The sequence below is a fragment of the Panthera uncia genome, chromosome X (assembly GCF_023721935.1).
Source record: "Panthera uncia isolate 11264 chromosome X, Puncia_PCG_1.0, whole genome shotgun sequence".
Lineage (NCBI taxonomy): Eukaryota > Metazoa > Chordata > Mammalia > Carnivora > Felidae > Panthera > Panthera uncia.
In genome coordinates this window covers 63,519,911-63,539,073 of record NC_064817.1, presented here as the reverse complement: position 1 = coordinate 63,539,073, position 19,163 = coordinate 63,519,911, and the positions used below count along the sequence as shown (strand labels likewise).

Here is a 19,163-nt window from a genome sequence, read left to right as displayed (position 1 = left end):
AGTATTTTTGAACCCCTAACAGCTCAAATGTCACTTCCTCTGTGAAACTTTCCCCAAATTCCTTAATAATAATTTATTATTATTTTCTCTGGATGCCTATGGCACTTTTTTTCACAACATACAGAATTTACTATAATACATGTTGGATTATAATTATTTGTAGTCATATTTGTTATATAATTATTTGTATACTTTTCCTTCACTAGGTTAAGAACATTTTGAAGGTAGTGACTATGTTGTATTCTCCATATTTGTCTCACCATCAATGTCAAGTTAGTGTTTGGCACTCAATAAATACTTACTGAATGAATGACTTCTACTTTTAACTAAAGAAGAGGGAGTAATCAGTCACAGAAAACAGATAATCCTTTTCATACTTCCTCTTATCTGAACTTAAATCAATGATTTAACTTCGGTTTTACTAACTTGATTAAACAGAAATGTCTTACCTAACATTTCTTCCAACTTAAATTATACAAAGCCTAAAATAAGACATTTTATTCATGGGAAAAGAAATTTCAGGAAGGAAACAGAATTTCACAGTGAATCAGACAACAATGTTAGTAAATGATCTCTAGTTGAAAACAAGCAATAACGCAGATTCCCAAAATTGGAGAAGGAGCTGGAGTTCAAAGAATCCATTTAACATAAAATTAGTTGCTATGAACAAAACATAAAATGATAGAACAGGGGGGTATACATTCTGATTAAGCCAGTCTGTGTAGAAAAGACCTATGGTAAAAAGCATGGGGTGCTGGGTGGCACTTCAGTTCAGGTCATTATCTTTTGGTTCATGAGTTCGAGCCCCACATTCGGCTTGCTGCTATCAGCGCAGAGCCTGCTTCTGATCCTCTGTCCCCCTCTCTTTATTCCCCTCCCTTTCTCATGCTCTGTCTCTCAAAAATAAAAATAAACATTTAAAAATATTTTAAAAAAGAAAAGACCTATGGTAAAAAGCAAAGGTATATTTAAAGCCCATAGCTTTGAGACATTCCATTAAATAGGCAATTTAATTTTTGATTCTTTTCTTTATATGATCTCCCCTGGAAACACTGCCATTTGAAAAATTATTTGTTGTTGGCAGGGAGAAAGTCCCAAATTTAGCCAGCAATTTAGTGACCAGTTTAGAAACTCAAATGCTCTTAATTTTTATGTAATTTTTTAAATGTTTATTTATTTTTGAGACAGAGGGAGAGAGAGCGCGAGTACGGGAGGGGCAGAGAGAGAGGGAGGCACAGAATCTGAAACAGGCTCCAGGCTCTGAGCTGTCAACACAGACCCCGATGCAGGGCTCGAACCCACGAATCGTGAGATCACGACCTGAGCCAAAGTCGGTGGCTCCACCGACTGAGCCACCCAGGCGCCCCAATGCTCTTAGTTAATTTGAATGGGTGACTCCAGCATTTACTCTCACACAAAGACAATAGATGCTGCCAAGAAGATTACTATGATGCAAGATGTGTTCTGTTGATGTAAAACCATTCATGACAGCTGAAATAATGGAGTCTTTAAAGTTGGTAACCACTTATTTATGAATGGGTCAATGAGAAATCTACTGCTTTGGGTAACTTGATGGGGAAGTCACTCCACCTACCTCCCACTCACATACTTTATGTATTTGATTATGCGCATGTCTGCCCTACCAGGAATTAAACGCATGCAAAAAAGGAACATTTCCTTTCAGCCATGTTACACTGCCTCTAGCTTAATCTGAATACATAATAAAGGTAGACATCTCACGGACTAAAAAACCCAGCAGCAATAAAATGGCTAATAAAGCAAGGAAAAAAAGGAATCATACCTTTGAACCAGGTGGAGCTGTCAAGCCTAAAAAGGCATACACTGCATTATTTTCTCTGGCTTCAAAGAAGGCATCATAGTCCTTAATGAATAGAAGGAAAAGAGAATAAGCAATATGTAACCAACAAAGGAAATAAAAGAGTAAATTTACTCATAACTAACTGATTGGTGAACCTTTTTTTTGGGGGGGGGGCACATAGGTTATCGAATTTCCATAGTGCTAGGACTCTGGGAAATGTAGTAAAGAATCAAGGCGTGTTAGATCCCATTTAATGTGAGTTAGAATATATGCTATTTTGTGGGGCAGAAATTTCAAAACGGATTATTTAATATCACATAGCATTTAAATCTGCCTCAGGCCAAGTAGCTTTCTCCACAGCTAAAGCAGCCAACTATTTGCCAGCAAGAGGTTGCTTATTTCTAGTAGGAGGCTATTACTTCCATTCCCCATTATTTCTCTTTCATTATTTATTAAGATAGAGATATCCTCAGAACCTTCAGTAGACTGAATATTAGCTATATATGCCCAAGACCATAAGAGTAATAAATCTGTGCTGGTTTTGGAAGGAGGGAATGAGATTTTCATGAAATATGACCAGAAGAGCAAATGGACCACTAAAAAGTTTCAATTCAGGGATCCATGAAAAGCCTCACATGACTGAATTTGGTTGGGCTTCCCACTGTCATCCTCTAAGCCACTAAGCATGCTTTACAAGTAAATAGAATTGCCTAAATTTGACTATGACATATAATCAATAGCAAACCTACTTAGAAAACTTGGAAACCTACTGTCTATAACTGGCCTTACTTTGTTTAATTTAAAACACACAGAAATAAGTCTGGCATTTTGGCTGATTTATTGGAGGTGAAGAGCACTCATAATTTTCTGGTTTCTCTAGAGACTTCCTCACCAACAGATTATAAATTATAGTTTTCTGTATGTGTATGTGTAATTCCTGGTACTTGGAGTATCTGGAGATATAAATTTTAGATATATGTATAGTTCCTGGTACTTGGAGGATCTCTCAAGCCATGGATGATCCTAAATTGGAACCTCACCCCAAGAAACATCAGAATTTCTCTCTCTTATTTAGGGATTCTTTTCACAGTAAGAATTGATTAGCCCTACTGGAATCTCCCAAGGACTGACTCAAAGCACCTTATCATGTACCCTAGATGCTGACAAAGGAATAAACCCTACACAGTAGGCACATATGAACAGTATCCTATGAGCTCACTCACTCTTTGAGCTCACTATTCTAAAGTGAAACTAATTGGATACTGATAACAATTTCATACTAAGACACATTACCTTTAAAGCACTCAAGGTAAACAATATACAAACAATATACATCATTTCTAAACTCAACCACTTGGAAGTAAACAAAATGTTAGTTGAAAGAGTCCAACAGTTGTAGAAGAGGTATTTCTTGCCTCTTGTTCAAAGTAACAAAAAAAAGTCTTATCAGTCTTTAAGTTCATGTGAAAGAAAGTAGGTCTTCAACTATATTTAAATCTGATCATAAAATTCTACTCTACTGATCAAAAAATGCAACTCTAGTTCAAGTGTTTTGGGATCAAAGTGTATATATATATATATATATATATATATATTAGATGTTTATTTATTTTGAGACAGGAGGGGCAGAGAGAGAGGGAGAGAAAATCTCAAGCAAGCTCCACACTGTCAGCATGGAGCCTAATGCGGAGCTTGATCCCACAAACTGTGAGATCATGACCTGAGCCAAAATCAAGAGTCAGACACTTAACAGACTGAGCCACCCAGGTTGCCCTGGATCAAAGTATATTATCTTTTTTTGGCCTTGGACTTTGCAAACCCAAACAGGTTTCTAACTCTGAGACAAAAGAACATTACCAGTTTCTCAATTGACCCAGATTAATTAATTTATTCTGAAAATATTTATTAAGCACCTACTACATGCCAATCATTTTTTTGGTGCTAAGAATACAAGAGTAAACAGAATATTTTTAACTCTTTTTTAATGTTTTATTTATTTGAGAGAGAGAGATAGAGAGTGCAAATGAGCGGGGGAGGGGCAGAGAGAGAGGGTGATAGAGGAAAGGCAAACAGGAAATGATAAGGAAACCCAAAGATTAACAACAGCAAGAAGCTACTACCACAGCTACAAGGTTAAAGGAAAGAGTAGAGAAGATATTACAAAACCCAGGAGCTGAGACATGTAGTACCACAAAGGAGACATAGCCACTGTCATGGACACTTCCAGAAGCAAGAAATAGAAGAATACCTTGGTTTTTCCTCTGTCTTCCACTCTACCAACCAGTATCTCCTATTATTGGCCAAACCTAATAGGTAGCCAGTCACCAACGGAGATTGAGAAATGTAATTTACTGAGGTCAACCTCCCCCATAATACAGAATGGAGGAAAAAAGAATGAAAATGGGATCTTTGCATAAATAGGAAAATGAAATACACAGTGTTTCAACAGAAAAGGTAAGAGATTTAGAATAAAACAGATTTAGGCTTAAATCCTAGCTGTATGGTTTAGCAAGTCAGTTAGCCTTCTTCTAAGCCTCAATTTCTTCATCTGTAATACAGGAATAACAATACCTACCTCATGGGATTAGTATGAGAACTAATTAATATAATACACATAAAGCATGTAGCACAATAGCTGACATATCATACACATGTTTTCTATGAATAGTTACTATATATTCTTCTCCATATGAGTCTGTATAGGGATAAATTTTAATTCTTATTGTTATTAAACTCCTAACTTAGTGTCTGGCATATAGCAGGCATTCAGTAAAAGTTGGATTCTCTTTGCATTAACAAATATTTATTTGATCAAGTCTCACCTCCTGCCCCTTCCTTTCCATCTCCTTATTTCTCAGTGATACCTTATTTCTATAACATACTCCATTCCTTTACAGTGTGGCTTCTGTGGGAGAAATAAACCAGGTAAATGCTTCTCAAACGTTACCCTTATAACCTAAAATGTGCTTGTTTTCAAAGTCAAATGAGTTAAAATTTCTGACTCAAAAAAGTTAAGAGAATATATGCTGGCTTAGATTGCACTGGATGGCCTCTGAGGCCTCTTCCAGCTCCTGGTATTCAATAATTTGCAGAAATTTCCATTAGAGAGGCACTGAGGTTTCACTATCTAAATGAAGAGCCTAATTGCCTTTTCCTTATCTGCAGAGTATGTCTTTACACATTGGCCCCATTAGCAGCAACAGATGAAATCTCCAGGATGCTCCTCAGGACTGAACAAATTGAATTCACAGAGAAAATATTTTATGCCAATAAAGTTCTCAATTTTTCCATGGCTCCTCCCCTAGATTTTCTGAATTGGCACATAAAAAAGATCCCCACCCAAAAGTGTCCTTCTTACTTCCATATAAACCTGTAGAAGATTTGGATTGCTGGCTCTAATACATTTTTCTCTCAGTCATGCTAATTCTGAGGACATAGCAGTGCAAACAATTCTTTACTAGAAATTCCTATAGCCCTCACATATGCTTTCTGTACTGTGTCATCACATGGATATATATTTATAACCACATTCCAATTGTTTCAGGTGTGTGTGATTCTTCCGACATCTCACTCCCAACCAGCTCCTTAAGAGAAAAGACTGTTTTATTTATACTTGTACTTGCCATAGTATCTAAAATTGCCAGAGACGATAGATATTACTAAAAGAATAAAGGAAACTACTCTATGGTTTAAATGAACTAAAGATGGCATACTTGAAAACACCAGTCACAAAGCAAAAAATCCATTTTTGTTTCCTTGTTACTTACATGAGTTCAATTAGCTAACTTAAGATTTTATGAAAATTCATTAATAATATCAAAATAAGGGGCACCTGGGTGGCTCAGTCAGCTGAGCATCCAACTCTCGATTTCCATTCAGGTCATGATCTCACAGTTCGTGAGATGGGGCCTCACATCCAACTCTGTGCTGACAGTGCAGAGCCTGCTTGGGATTCTCTCTCTCCCTCTCTCTCTCTCAAATTAAAAAATATATATATTTTAAATAATATCAAAATAAAAGTATTACTAGATTCAAGTAGGAAATAAGATATTACTCTTTTTTAACTACTTTTAATCTAAATAAGTAAAGCAGCTGACTTCTTTCAGAAACTTCTTCATGGACAGGACAGAAACAACACAATTGCTCTAGATAGAATTCAGATGAAGAAATGGAAAGGCAAGGCACCTTCCTAGCTCAGTCGGTACAGCATGCAACTCTTGATCTCAGGGTTGTAAGTCTGAGCCACAGGATGTGTGTAGACATTACTTAAAACTAAAATCTTTAAAGAAAGGGAAAGGAAACTATGTGCCCAAGGTCTGTATTTATGCATTTACAGGAAAGTTGTGGGGTAGGGATGGATTACTCATCCATCTGCTTCCTAGTAGAAATATCCTAGCTGCCTTGGTTGGATGAAGAGATGAACAAGATAAATGGCTGTATGCAAATTTGGGGGTGGAGTGAAGGGGATAGGATGGATGTGAGGCAATCCATTTCGATAAAACAAGAGTTTAAATCAGTTTCTTACCCCACGGTACTGGCTTTCGTTGAAAATCTGAGGTGGCAGGGGGTACCCTGTGGCTGGTCGATTGTTTTCAGGTACATTTTCTCTCATCCACTTTCGATTCTCTTCATTGGCTGCAATGTCTTTTTCTTCAAATCCTATTTTGTTAGCTTCTAAAAAACCAAGCACATCTTGCTGTTTCTTCTTAATCTAGAACCCAAAGGACAAAGAAACTATATTGTTGAAAAAAAGATTTTGTTGTTTTTATTTTTCAAATTAAAAGCCAGTGTTTGTGAACTAGCTGAAATTAATTCAGACATGGATCAAGATTTGTGGTTTCACAGAAGATATGTAGCTTTTCTTCTTTATTATTTTGTTGTTAATGATGTCTCACAAGTGGATTGAATAGCTTTAAGTCTACAAATCCGTGTATAAACCTATTTTTTTCTTTTTCCAAAGAAAACTCCCACATCTAATGATGCAGAAGTGAGGCTAGCTAATGCATATCAATAACCTAAAGTGCAGTTAAATCAAAACTGAGTAGTGGGAAGCTTTGCTTTCTGATTATCTACAAGCTTTCCTTAGTTTCAGCCTCATAGAAAATCTTTCCAAATGACTTGAGATTATGTCCTTTTTTTGCTTTAAATTTTATCTTTAATTTTTATTTTTGTATTTTTAAATTAAAAAGTCCATAATTATTATAGCTTCTAAGTGATTTTAGATCTTCCTCATGACAGAATAATTCTTAAAAATATATACCTGCTAGCATTTTTCCAGTTCTTTTTTTTAATTAACTTTTTTATTTCAATCCCAGTGTATTTAACAGTGTCATATTAGTTTCAGGTGATTCAACAATTCCATACATCACCCAGTGCTCATCACAAGTGCATTCCTTAATCCCCATTACCTATATCACCCATTCCCGCCCCCCACCTCCCCTCTGGTAACCATCAGTTTGTTCTTTATAGTCAAGAGTCTGTCTCTTTGTTTGTCTTTCTCTTCTTTTCTTCCTTTGCACAACTGTCTTGTTTCTTAAATTCCACATATGAGTGAAATCATAGGGTATTTGCCTTTCTCTGACTGACATATTTTGCTTAGCATAATACTTTCTAGCTCCATGTCCTTGCAAATGACAAGATTTAATTCTTTTTTATGACTGAATAATGTTCAATTATGTATATATATCACTTTTTTTTCATTCATTTATCTATTAATGCATACTTGGGCTGCTTCCATAATTTGGCTACCATATACCATAATGGAATAAACATAGGGGGTGCATTTATCCTTTTTAATTAGCACTTTTGTATTTTGGCGGTAAATAGTAGTGTGATTACGGGATCATAGGGTAATTCTATTTATACATTTTTGAGGAACTGTTTTCCCCAGTAGCTGCACCAGTTTGCATTTCCACCAACAGTGCAAAAGGGTTTCCTTTTCTCCACAACCTCACCAACACTCGTTTCTTGTGCTTTTCATTTCAGACATTCTGACAGGTGTGAGGTGATAACTGATTGTGGTTTTGATTTGCATTTCTCTGACAATGAGTGATGTTGAGCATCTTTTCATGCGTCTATTGGCCATCTATCTGTCTTCTTTGGAGAAATGTCTGTTCATGTTTTCTGCCCAGTTTTTAATTGGATTATTTGATTTTTTGGGGTGTTGAGTTGCATCAGTTCTTTATATATTTTGGATACTAACCCTTTATTGGATATGTCATTTGTAAATATCTTTTCCCTTTCAGAAGGTTGCCTTTTAGTTTTTTTTTACTGTTTCCTTCACTGTGCAGAAGTTTTTGTGTTCATGTAGTCCTAACAGTCTATTTTTGCCTTTGTTTCCCTTGCCTCAAGATATATATCTAGAAAAATGTTGCTATGACCGAGGTCAGAGATATTACTGTCTGTGCTCTCTTCCAGGATTTTTATGGTTTCAGGTCTTACATTTAGGTCTTTAATCCATTTTGAGTTTATTTTTGAGTATGGGAAAAGAAAGAGGTCCAGTTTCACTGTTGCATGTAACTGACAAGTTTTCACAAAAAACCTTTTGCTGAAGAGACTGTCTTTTTCCAATGGGATATTCTCTCCTACTTTGTAGAAGATTAATTGCCCATATAATTGTGGGTTTATTTCTGGTTTTTCTATTCTGTTCTATTGATCTATGTGTCTATTTTTGTGCCAGTATCATACTGTTTTGGTCACTACACCTTTGTAATATAACTTGTAGCCTAGAATTGTGATTCCTCCAGCTTTGCTTTTCTTTTTCAAGATTGCTGTGCTCTTCAGGATCTTTTGTGGTTTCATACAAATTTTCAGATTGTTTGTTCTAGCTCTGTGAAAAATGCTATTGGCATTTTGATGGGGATTTCATTAAATGTGTAGATTGCTTTTAGTAATATAGACATTTTAATAATGTTTGCTCCTGCAATCCATCAGTATGGAATGTCTTTCCATTTCCTTGTGTCATCTTCAATTTCTTTCGTCAATGTTTTAGAGTCCAGAATATAGGTCTTTCACCACTTTGGTTGGGTTTATTTCTGGATATCTTATTGTTTATGTAGCCATTGTAATTGGGGTTGATTCCTTAATTTCTCTTTTTGTTGCTTAACTATTAGTGTATAGAAATGCAATAGATTTCTGTATGTTGATTTTGTATCCTGCGATTCTACTGAATTGATTTATCAGTTCCAATATATATATATATATATATATATATATATATATATATATTGGTGGAGTCTTTAGGGTTTTCTATATAGGGTATTGTATCAGCTGAAAATAGTGAAAGTTTTATATCTTCCTTGCTGATTTGAATTCCTTTTATTTCTTTTTGTTGTATGATTGCTGAAGCTAGGGCCTCCAGTACTATGTTGAATAAAAGTGGTGAAAGTGGCTATCTTTGTCCTGTTCCTGACCTTAGGGGAAAAGCTTTTAGTTTTTTATTGTTGAGTATGTTTGCTGTGGGTTTTTCATATATTGCCTTTACTATGTTGAGGTATGTTCCCTCTAAACCTAGTTTGTTGAGGGCTTTTATCATGAGTGGATATTGTATTTTGTCAAATACTTTTTCTCCATCTAATGAAATGACAATATGCTTTTTATCCTTTCTCTTATTGATGTGTTATATCAAATTCATTGATTTGTGAATATTGAACCACACTTGAATTCTGGAGAAAAAAAATCCCACTTGCTTGTGGTAAATAAGTTTTTTTTTTAATGTATTGTGGGATTCGATTTGCTAGTATTTTTTGAGGTTTTTTTATATCTATGTTCATCAGAGATACCACTCTGTAGTTCTTTGTGTGTATGTGTGTGTGTGTGTGTGTGTTTGTGTCTGTCTGTCTGTCTTTATCTGGTTTTGGTATCAGAGTAAGGGTAATGCTGGCCTCATAGAAGGAATTTGAATATTTTCCTTCCTTTTCTATTTTTTGGAATACTTTGAGATGAATAGGTATTAACTCTTTAAATGTTTAGTAAAATTCACCTGTGAACCAATTGGTCCTGGACTTTTGTTTGTTGGGAATTATTTGATTAGTGATTCAATTTCCTCCCTAGTAATCTTTCTGTTCAAATTTTCAATTTCTTCCTGCTTTAGTTTTGGTAGTTTATGTATTTATAGGAATTTATCCATTTTTTTAGGTTGTCCATTTAGTTTGCATATATAATTTTTATAATATTCTCCTATAATTGTTTGTATTTCTGTGGTTTTGGTCATTTCTTTTCTCCTCTCTCATTTGTGATTTTGTTTATTTAAGTCCTTTCTCTCTTTTTTTTTTTTTCTTGATGAGTCTGGCTAGAGATTTATCAATTTTGTTGATTCTTTCAAAGAAACAGATCCTGGTTTCATTGATCTGTTCTATATTTTAAATTTGTTAGATCATTTATTGCTCATCTAATATTTATTATTTCTTTCCTTCTGCTGGTTTTAGGTTTTTTTGTTCTTTCTCTAGTTCCTTTAGGTGTAAGGTTAGGTTGTTTATCTGAAATTTTTTTTGCTTCTTGAGGTAAACGTGTATTGCTATAAACTTTCCTATTAGAACAACTTTTGCTGCATCCCAAAGGTTTTGGACTATTGTTTTCATTTTCATTTGTTTCCATGTAATTTTTTTTTATTTTTTCTTTGATTTATGGGTTGACCCATTCATTGTATAGTAGCATTTTATTTAACTTCCAAGTATTTGTAGTCTTTCCAGATTTTTTCCTGTGTTTGATTTCTAGTTTCATAGCTTTGTGGTCAGAAAAGGTGAATGGTATGACTTCAATATTTTTAATTTGTTGATACTTGATTTGTGGCACAACATGTAATTTATTATTATCTATATTCTAGAGAATGTTCTGTGTGCACTTGAAAAGAAGGTGCATTCTGCTGTTTTAGAATGGAATGTTCTGAATATATCTGTTAAATCCATCTGGTCCAGTGTGTCATTCAAGTGTGTGTCATGACACATCCAGTGTGTCATTCACAGTGGTCCACTGTGTCCTTGTTGATTTTCTATTTGGCTGATCTACCCATTGATGTAAATGGGGTGATAAAGTCCCCTGCTATTTTTGTATTACCATCAATTGCTTCCTTTATGTTTGTTATTCACTGTTTCATGCATTTGTGTGCCTCCATGTTGGGTGCATACATATTTACAATTGTTATATTGTCTTTTTAGATTGTCCCCTTTATTGATATATAGCATCCTTATTTGTCTGTTATTACACTCTTTGTTTTAAAGTTTATTTTGTCCAATCTAAGTATTGCTACCCTGGCTTTCTTTTGACCATTTGCATGATAGATGTTTCTCCACCCCTCACTTTCAACCTGCAGGTGCCTTTAGGTCTGAAATGAGTATCTTGTAGGCAGCATATAGATGGGTCTTGTTTTTGTTGTTGTTTTTGTTGTTCTTGTTGTTGTTGCTGTTGTTGTTTCTTCATTATGTCACCCAATGTCTTTTGGTTGTAGCATTTAATCCATTTACACTTAAAGTAATTATTGATAGATATGTTTTTATTACCATTTTGTTACTTGTTTTGTGGCTATTTCTATTGTTTTCTTCTGATTCTTTCTTCCCTTCTCTTTCATGGTTTGCTGGTTTTCTTTAGTGATACACTCTGATTCCTTTCTGTTTATACTTTCTGTCTTAATAAGCATCCTCAAGCAAACAGAAATGAATCTTTCTTTGACCACATTATAAGTCTCACAGTTACTCTATATGTCAGTTTTCATTGTTTACAACAGAAATTGGATTAGAACAGAAATTGGATAAGAATATAGGCGCTAAGCCTTCCTGCATACTTAGTTTGGAATACACTTGTACCACTCATGAGCCCATAACATGTGCTGCTCAGGTTATCTTTCATGTGTCTGTGCTATTTCTTCGATAGGAGATTTGAAACCATTACCTTCCCATCCTGTGACACTGGAAAATGGAAAATGTTTAGTCATGTTACAGTCACATTTTCTGTCCTCAAACTGTTTCTTATTCTTTCTTTTCCAAAACTGTCAAACATAATACTGATGAAACTAGTAGGAAAATGCCAGCATTTCTACCTGGTGTTTTAACAATATTTGGGAGGTTACAGATTAACCCATTAAAACAGAAAGTTTACATTTGGTTTCTGTGCTACTTCTTTAGATTACCAGGTAGAGATAATACACTGTTTTGTCTACTAATCATACCTAGGAGAGAGCTTTAAAATAATAAAGTTAAGATTTTTTTTAGTCAGGTTTCTCCATTGATATGTTTTTCTTAGGACTTTAATTCACACGTCTATGGTAATTTGCTCAAATTTAAAACTATTACTTAAAATTTCTGAGTTGCACAGGCCAATCAATAAAAGCTTCTTCATGGAGTCACACTAAAAAGTCACATGGAGAGAAGCATCAGAAATATAAAGTCAACAGAAGCAGTTCTCCCAAAGGATACAATAGTGCAAAATTAAAAAAAAATAACTTCTATACAGTGAAATCCCCTCTGAATTTATACCCTGCATACACATGCATACATACACACAGATTACATTTTTGTCTTCTAACTTTCTTGTTTTTATGGATAAAAAAGCTTCTCTCTCATCAGATAACTCCAGGAAAAATAATTCTCTTCTTATTTGTTTGGCAATTTTTTAAGTGTTTATTTATGTTTGAGAGAGAGAGAGAGAGAGAGAGAATGAGTCAGGGAGGGGCATGGAGAGAGAGAGGGAGACAGAATTTGAAGCAGTCTCCAGGCTCTGAGCTGTCAGCACAGAGCCTGACGTGGGTCTAGAACTCACAAACTGTGAAATCATGACCTGAGCCAAGGTTGGATGCTTAACCAACTGAGCCACCCAGGCACCCCAATAATTCTCTTCTTTAAAGATACATTACAATCCAACAAAATTTGCAACAAGATATTATTTTATAACAGGAAACCTATTTTCTTATTGATTTATAAAGTCAAACTTTTACTCCTAAGTATAACATATAGCCTTTTATGAATTTTGAAGAAAATCACTGTAAAAATCACTAAATAATCAGGAGTGAGTATCTAGTAAATTAATACACTTAATGGAAGATTCAATTACATCAGTGTTTTTCAATCTTCATGATACAATAAGTGTTCAGTTAGTTTGAAGTATGTTAAGTAATTTGTCAATCATTTGCATATTCACAAATTTAGTTTTAGATACAGATGACATATAAATATGGTACTTTCAGGCACTTATCATTTTAGCAGATATTTCTGAATAAATGAAGAATTAATGTTATATTATAGCTCACATGCTGAGAATAATACATGGCCCTGGGTAAATATAATTTGTTATATCTGTGTGAGAGACAAAAGGCACAGGACCTTTAAGATCAATGAATCTTTGATGCTATACTGAGAACACTGTCCACTGTGCTAAGATGGTGGTTAAGCCTAGGATCACTGGGCATTTATAGCGTATCTTTACTCATATCTTTACCCCTTGACCATCAGCTCCAGACTGAAAATATTTCTCCCATGCTCTGGAACTACCTGACAATAAGTATACATGCCCCTTAGAGTGTTTACATCTCTATAAAGCTGAACAGAATGGGCCATAATAACACTTTTTTTTTTTTACATTTTTTTATTATTTATTTTTGAGAGAGAGAGAGAGAGAGAGACAGAGCACAAGTGGGGGAGGGGCAGAGAGAGAGAGGGAGACAGAATCTGAAGCAGGCTTCAGGCTCTGAGCTGTCAGCACAGAGCCCAATGTGGGGCTCGAACCCACGAACCGTGAGATCATGACCTGAGCCGAAGTCAGTTGCCTAACTGACTGAGCCACCCAGGCGCCCCCAATAACACTTTTTTTTAAAGTTTATTTGTTTATTTTGAGACAGAGAGAGAGAGAGAAGAGAGAATCCCAAGCAGGCTTCACACTGTCAGTGCAGAGCCCAACAATGGGCTTGATCTCACAAATTATGAAGTTGTGACCTGAGCTGAAATCAAGAGTTGGATGCTCAACTGACCGAGCCACACAGGCACCCTCATAATAACAATTTAAGTAGGTTCTTCCCTGTCAAATGTGAATATCTATTCAGCTTTGAGTCTTCAGGATATGTAAAAAAATAATAAATAAAAATAAATAAGAGGTTTCCTAATTTAACCATATCTGTGAGTCCACATGTTCATATATTAAGTTTACTTCCAACAAGGGATATTTTATATCTAAAGAGTTATTGCCTTTCTTATATGCCTACAGGCACATAGTTCAGTGCAACACATCCTGACAAAAGAGCTTCTGTTAATGCTAATTACCTAATTTCTTACTGGAATTTAAAATAAAGGGACACAGAAAAAAATGATTGAAAACTACACATTGTCAGAACAATTAAGAATGGGTGTCACAAGGGTGTACTAAGGCAAAAAAATTAAATTTTCTATAGGAAAAAATAAATTACTTTGGAGTTAAAAGGTTATTGATATCCTCTTCAGCACATAAAAGCATTTGCAAGTGGACACTGGCACAGTCCAAAAATTTAAATCAATCTTTTAAAAGAGCAAACACCCCTCACTTCCACCCAAAGAATGTGAAGTTGTTTCAGTCCACATGTCAGGGTTGAGAATCAAGGTATCCTTCCCTCCAAAGACACAAAGCAGGGCCACTGAACAATTGTTACCTGGAAGAAACAGTTGCTCTCCTGCTAGCCTCAGTTTCTTGTCTGTCATGTCAAGAATCAAGTTTCTTTTATTTTTTTAATATGATATTTATTATAAAATTGGTTTCCATAATACACTCAGTGCTCATCCCAACAGGTGCCCTCCTCAATGCCCATCACCCACTTTCTCCTACCTCCCCCCCATCAACCCTCAGTTTATTCTCAGTTTTTAAGAGTCTCTTATGGTTTGCCTCCCTCCCTCTTTAACTTTTTTTTACCTTCCTCTCCCCTATAGTCTTCTGTTAAGTTTCTCAGAATCCACATAAGAATGAAAACATATGGTGTCTGTCTTGCTCTGTCTGATTTATTTCACTTACTATAACACTCTCCAGTTCCATGCACGTTGCTACAAAAGGCTATATTTCATTCTTTCTCATTGCCACATAGTATTCCATTGTGTATATAAACCACAATTTCTTTATCCATTCATCAGTTGATGGATATTTAGGTGCTTTCCATAATTTGGCTACTGTTGAAAGTGCTATTATAAACATTGGGGTAGAGGGGCCCTATGCACCAGCACTCCTATGCCCTTGGGTAATTTCCGAGCAGTACTATTGCTGGGTCATAGGGTAGATCTACTTTTAATTTTTGGAGGAACATCCACACTGTTTTCCAGACTGGCTGCACAAGTTTGCATTGCCACCAACAATTCAAGAGGGTTCCCATTTCTCCACATCCTTTCCAGCATCTATAGTCCCCTGATTTGTTCATTTTAGCCACTCTGACTGGCATGAGGTGATATGTCAGTGTGGTTTTGATTTGTATTTCCCTGATGAGGAGTGACATTGAGCATCTTTTCATGTGCCTGTTAGCTATCTGTCTTCTTTAAGAAGTATCTATTCATGTCTTCTGCCCATTTCTTCACTCCATTATTTCTTTTTCAGGTGTGGAGTTCGGTGAGTTCTATAGATTTTGGATACTAGCCCTTTGTCTGATATGTCATTTACAAATATCTTTTCCCATTCAGTCAGTTGCCTTTGAGTTTTGTTGATTGTTTCCTTTGCAGTGCAGAAGCTTTTTATCTTTATGAGGTCCCAATAGCTCATTTTTGCTTTTAATTCCCTTACCTTTGGAGATCTGTCAAGTAAGAAATTGATGCGGCTGAGGTCAGAGAGGTTTTTCCCTGCTTTCTCCTCTAGGGTTGATGGTTTCCTGTCTCACATTCAGGTCCTCGATCCATTTTGAGTTTATTTTTGTGAATGGTGAAAGAAAGTGGTCTACTTTCATTCTTCTGCATGTTGCTGTCCAGTACTCCCAGCATCATTTGTTAAAGAGACTGTCTTTTTACATTGGATATTCTTTCCTGCTTTTTCAAAGATTAGTTGGCCATACTTTTGTGGGTCCAATGCTGGAGTCTCTATTCTATTCCATTGGTCTATGTGTCTGTTTTTGTGCCAATACCATGCTGTCTTGATGATTACAGCTTTGTAGTAGAGGCTAAAGGCTAGTATTGTGATGCCTCCTGCTTTGGTCTCCTTCCTCAATATTACTTTGGCTATTCGGGGTCTTTGGTGGATTCATACAAATTTTAGGATTGCTTGTTCTAGCTTCAAGAAGAATGCTGATGCAATTTTGATTGGGATTGCATTGAATGTGTAGATTGCTTTGGGTAGTATTGACATTTTAACAATATTTATTCTTCCAATCCGTGAGCACAGAATGTTTTTCCATTTCTTTGTGTCTTCTTCAATTTCCTTCATAAGCTTCTATAGTTTTCAACATTTCTAAAGTTTTCAGATCTTTTACCTCTTTGGTTAAGTTTACTCCTAGGTATTTTTGAATCTTGGTGCAATTATGAATGGAATCAGTTTCTTTATTTGTCTTTCTGTTGCTTCATTGTTAATGTATAAGAATGCAACTGATTTCTGTACATTGATTTTGTATCCTGTGACTTTGCTGAATTCATGTATCAGTTCTAGCAGACTTGTGGTGGAGTCTATCAGGTTTTCCATGTATAATATGTCATCTGCAAAAAGTGAAAGCTTGACTTCATCTTTGCCAATTTTGATGCCTTTGATGTCCTTTTGTTGTCTGATTGCTGATGCTAGCACTTCCAACACTATGTTAAACAACAGCGGTGAGAGTGGACATCCTTGTCATGTTCCTGATCTCAGGGGGAAAGCTCTCAGTTTTTCCCCACTGAGGATGATATTAGCTGTGGGCTTTTCATAAATGGTTTTTATGGTGTTTAAATATGTTCCTTTTATCCCGACTTTCTCGAGGGTTTTTATTAAGAAAGGATGCTGAATTTTGTCAAATGTTTTTTTTTTTTCTGCATCCATTGACAGGATCATATGGTTCTTATCTTCTTTTATTAATGTGATGTATCACATTGATTTGCAAATGTTGAGCCAGCCCTTCATTGCAGGAATGAATCCCACTTGATTATGGTGAATAATTCTTTTTATATGCTGTTGAATTCGCTTTGCTAGTATCTTGTTGGGAATTTTTGCATCCATATTCATCAGGGATATTGGCCTGTACATCTCTTTTTTCGCTGGGTCTCTAGTTTGGGAAACAAAGTAATGCTGGGTTCATAGAATGAGTCTGGAATTTTTCCTTCCCTTTATATTTTTTTGTAACAGCTTGAGAAGTATAGGCATTATTTCTGTTTTAAATCAGGTAGAATTCCCCAGGGAAGCCATCTGGTCCTGGACTCTTATTTCCTGGGAAATTTTTGATAACTGATTCAATTTCTTCATTGGTTATGGGTCTGTTCAAGTTTTCTAGTTCTTCCTGTTTGAATTTTAAAGTTTGGGGGTGCTTAGGAGTTTGTCCATTTCTTCAAGGTTTTCCAGACTTTTTCCTGTGGTTGATTTCAAGTTTCATACCATTGTGGCCTGAAAGTGTGTATGGTATGATCTCTATTCTTTTATACTTATTAAGGGCTGTTTTGTGACCCAGTATGTGATCTAACTTGGAGAATGTTCCATGTGCACTTGATAAAAAAGTATATTCTGTTGCTCTGGGATACAGAGTTCTAAATATATTTGTCAAGTCCACCTGATCCAATGTATCTTTATTGATCCTGTGTCTTGTTTCTTTATTGATCTTGTGTCTAGATGATCTATCCATTGTTGTAAGTGGAGCATTAAAGTCCCCTGCAATTACCACATTCTTATCAATAAGTTTGCTTATGTTTGTGATTGTTTTATATATTTGGGGGCTTCAATATTTGGCACATAGACATTTATAATTGTTAGCTCTTCCTGATGGATAGACCCTGTAATTATTATATAATGCCCTTCTTCATCTCTTGTTACAGCCTTTAATTTAAAGTCTAGTTTGTCTGATATAAGTATGGCTACTCCAGCTTTCTTTTGACTTCCAGTAACATGATAGATAGTTCTCTATCCCCTCACTTTCAATCTGAAGGTGTCCTCAGGCCTAAAATGAGTCTGTTGTAGACAGCAAATAGATGGGTCATGTATTTTTTATCCATTCTGATACCCTATGTCTTTTGGTTGCAGCATTTAGTCCATTTACATTGTGTTATTATTGAAAGATATGGGTTTAGAGTCATTGTGATGTCTGTAGGTTTCATGCTTGTAGTGGTGTCTCTGGTAATTTGTGGTCCTTGCAACATTTCACTCACAGAGTCCCCCTTAGGACATCTTGTAGGGCTGGTTTAGTGGTGATCAATTCCTTCGGTTTTTCTTTGTTTGGGAAGACCTTTATCTCTCCTTCTATTCTGAATAACAGACTTGCTGGATAAAGGATTGTGGGCTGCATATTTTTTTTCTGTTCATCGCATGGAAGATTTCCTGCCATTCCTTTCTGGCCTGCCAAATTTCAGTAGATAGGTCTGCTACTACCCTTATGTGTCTACCTTTGTAAGTTAGAGCCTGTTTATCACCTAGCTGCTTTCAGGATTTTCTCTTTATTGTTGTATTTTGCCAGTTTCACTATGATATATCGTGCCGAAGATTGATTCAAGTTACGTGTTAAGGGAGTTCTCTGTGCCTCTTGGATTTCAATGCCTTTTTCCTTCCCCAGATCAGGGAAGTTCTCCACTATGTTTTCTTCAAGTACACCTTCAGCACCTTTCTCTCTCTCTTCCTCCTCTGGAATCCCAATTATGCGTATGTTATTGCATTTAATCATGTCACTTCTCTAATTCTCCTTTTATATTCCTGGATTTTTTTATCTCTCTTTTTCTCAGCTTCCTTTTTTTCCATAATTTTATCTTCTAATTCACCTATTCTCTCCTCTGCTTCTTCAATCTGAGCTGTTCTCACCTCTATTTTATTTTGCACCTCATTTATGCATTTTTTAATTCCTCATGACTATTTCTTAGTCCCTCGATCTCTGTATCAATAGATTCTCTGCTGTCCTGTATACTGTTTTCAAGCCCAGCGATTAATTTTATGACTTTTATTCTAAATTCTTGTTCGGTTATATTGCTTAAATTGTTTTTGATCAATTCGTTAGCTGTCGTTACTTCCTAGAGTTTCTTTTGAGGAGAATTCTTCCATTTCATCATTTTGTATAGTCCCTGCAGTAGCTCCAAACTGCAGGTCACTCCCCCTGTGCTGTCCAGAGAAACTCGTGTTGGTGGGCGGGCTGTAGTCAGACCTGATGTCTGCCCCCAGCCCACCACTGGGGCCACAGTCAGACTGGTGTGTACTTTACCTTCCCCTCTCCCAGGGGCAGGACATACTGTGGAATGGTGTGGCCCCTGTTTGGGCTACTTGC

At 35.9% G+C, this 19,163-nt stretch overlaps 2 protein-coding genes across 3 annotated transcripts in view; one reads left to right on the top strand and one right to left on the bottom strand.

Annotated features, from left to right (window-relative positions):
- Positions 1–5,107, top strand: part of LOC125932219 (SH3 domain-binding glutamic acid-rich-like protein 3) — a 39,446-nt gene extending 34,339 nt beyond the window's left edge. Inside the window, exon 4 of the mRNA XM_049644711.1 lies at positions 4,985–5,107. The gene's annotated coding sequence lies outside the window, so the exon portion shown is untranslated. The remainder of the gene's footprint in view (positions 1–4,984) is intronic.
- SH3BGRL (SH3 domain binding glutamate rich protein like) overlaps positions 1–19,163 on the bottom strand; it is a 103,821-nt gene that overhangs the window by 6,486 nt on the left and 78,172 nt on the right. For both annotated transcript variants that reach the window (XM_049644709.1, XM_049644710.1), the window contains exons 2-3: positions 6,345–6,530; positions 1,802–1,882 (exon numbers count right to left, since the gene is read on the bottom strand). In XM_049644709.1, coding sequence (XP_049500666.1) covers positions 1,802–1,882; positions 6,345–6,530 — 267 coding nt within the window. The remainder of the gene's footprint in view (positions 1–1,801; positions 1,883–6,344; positions 6,531–19,163) is intronic.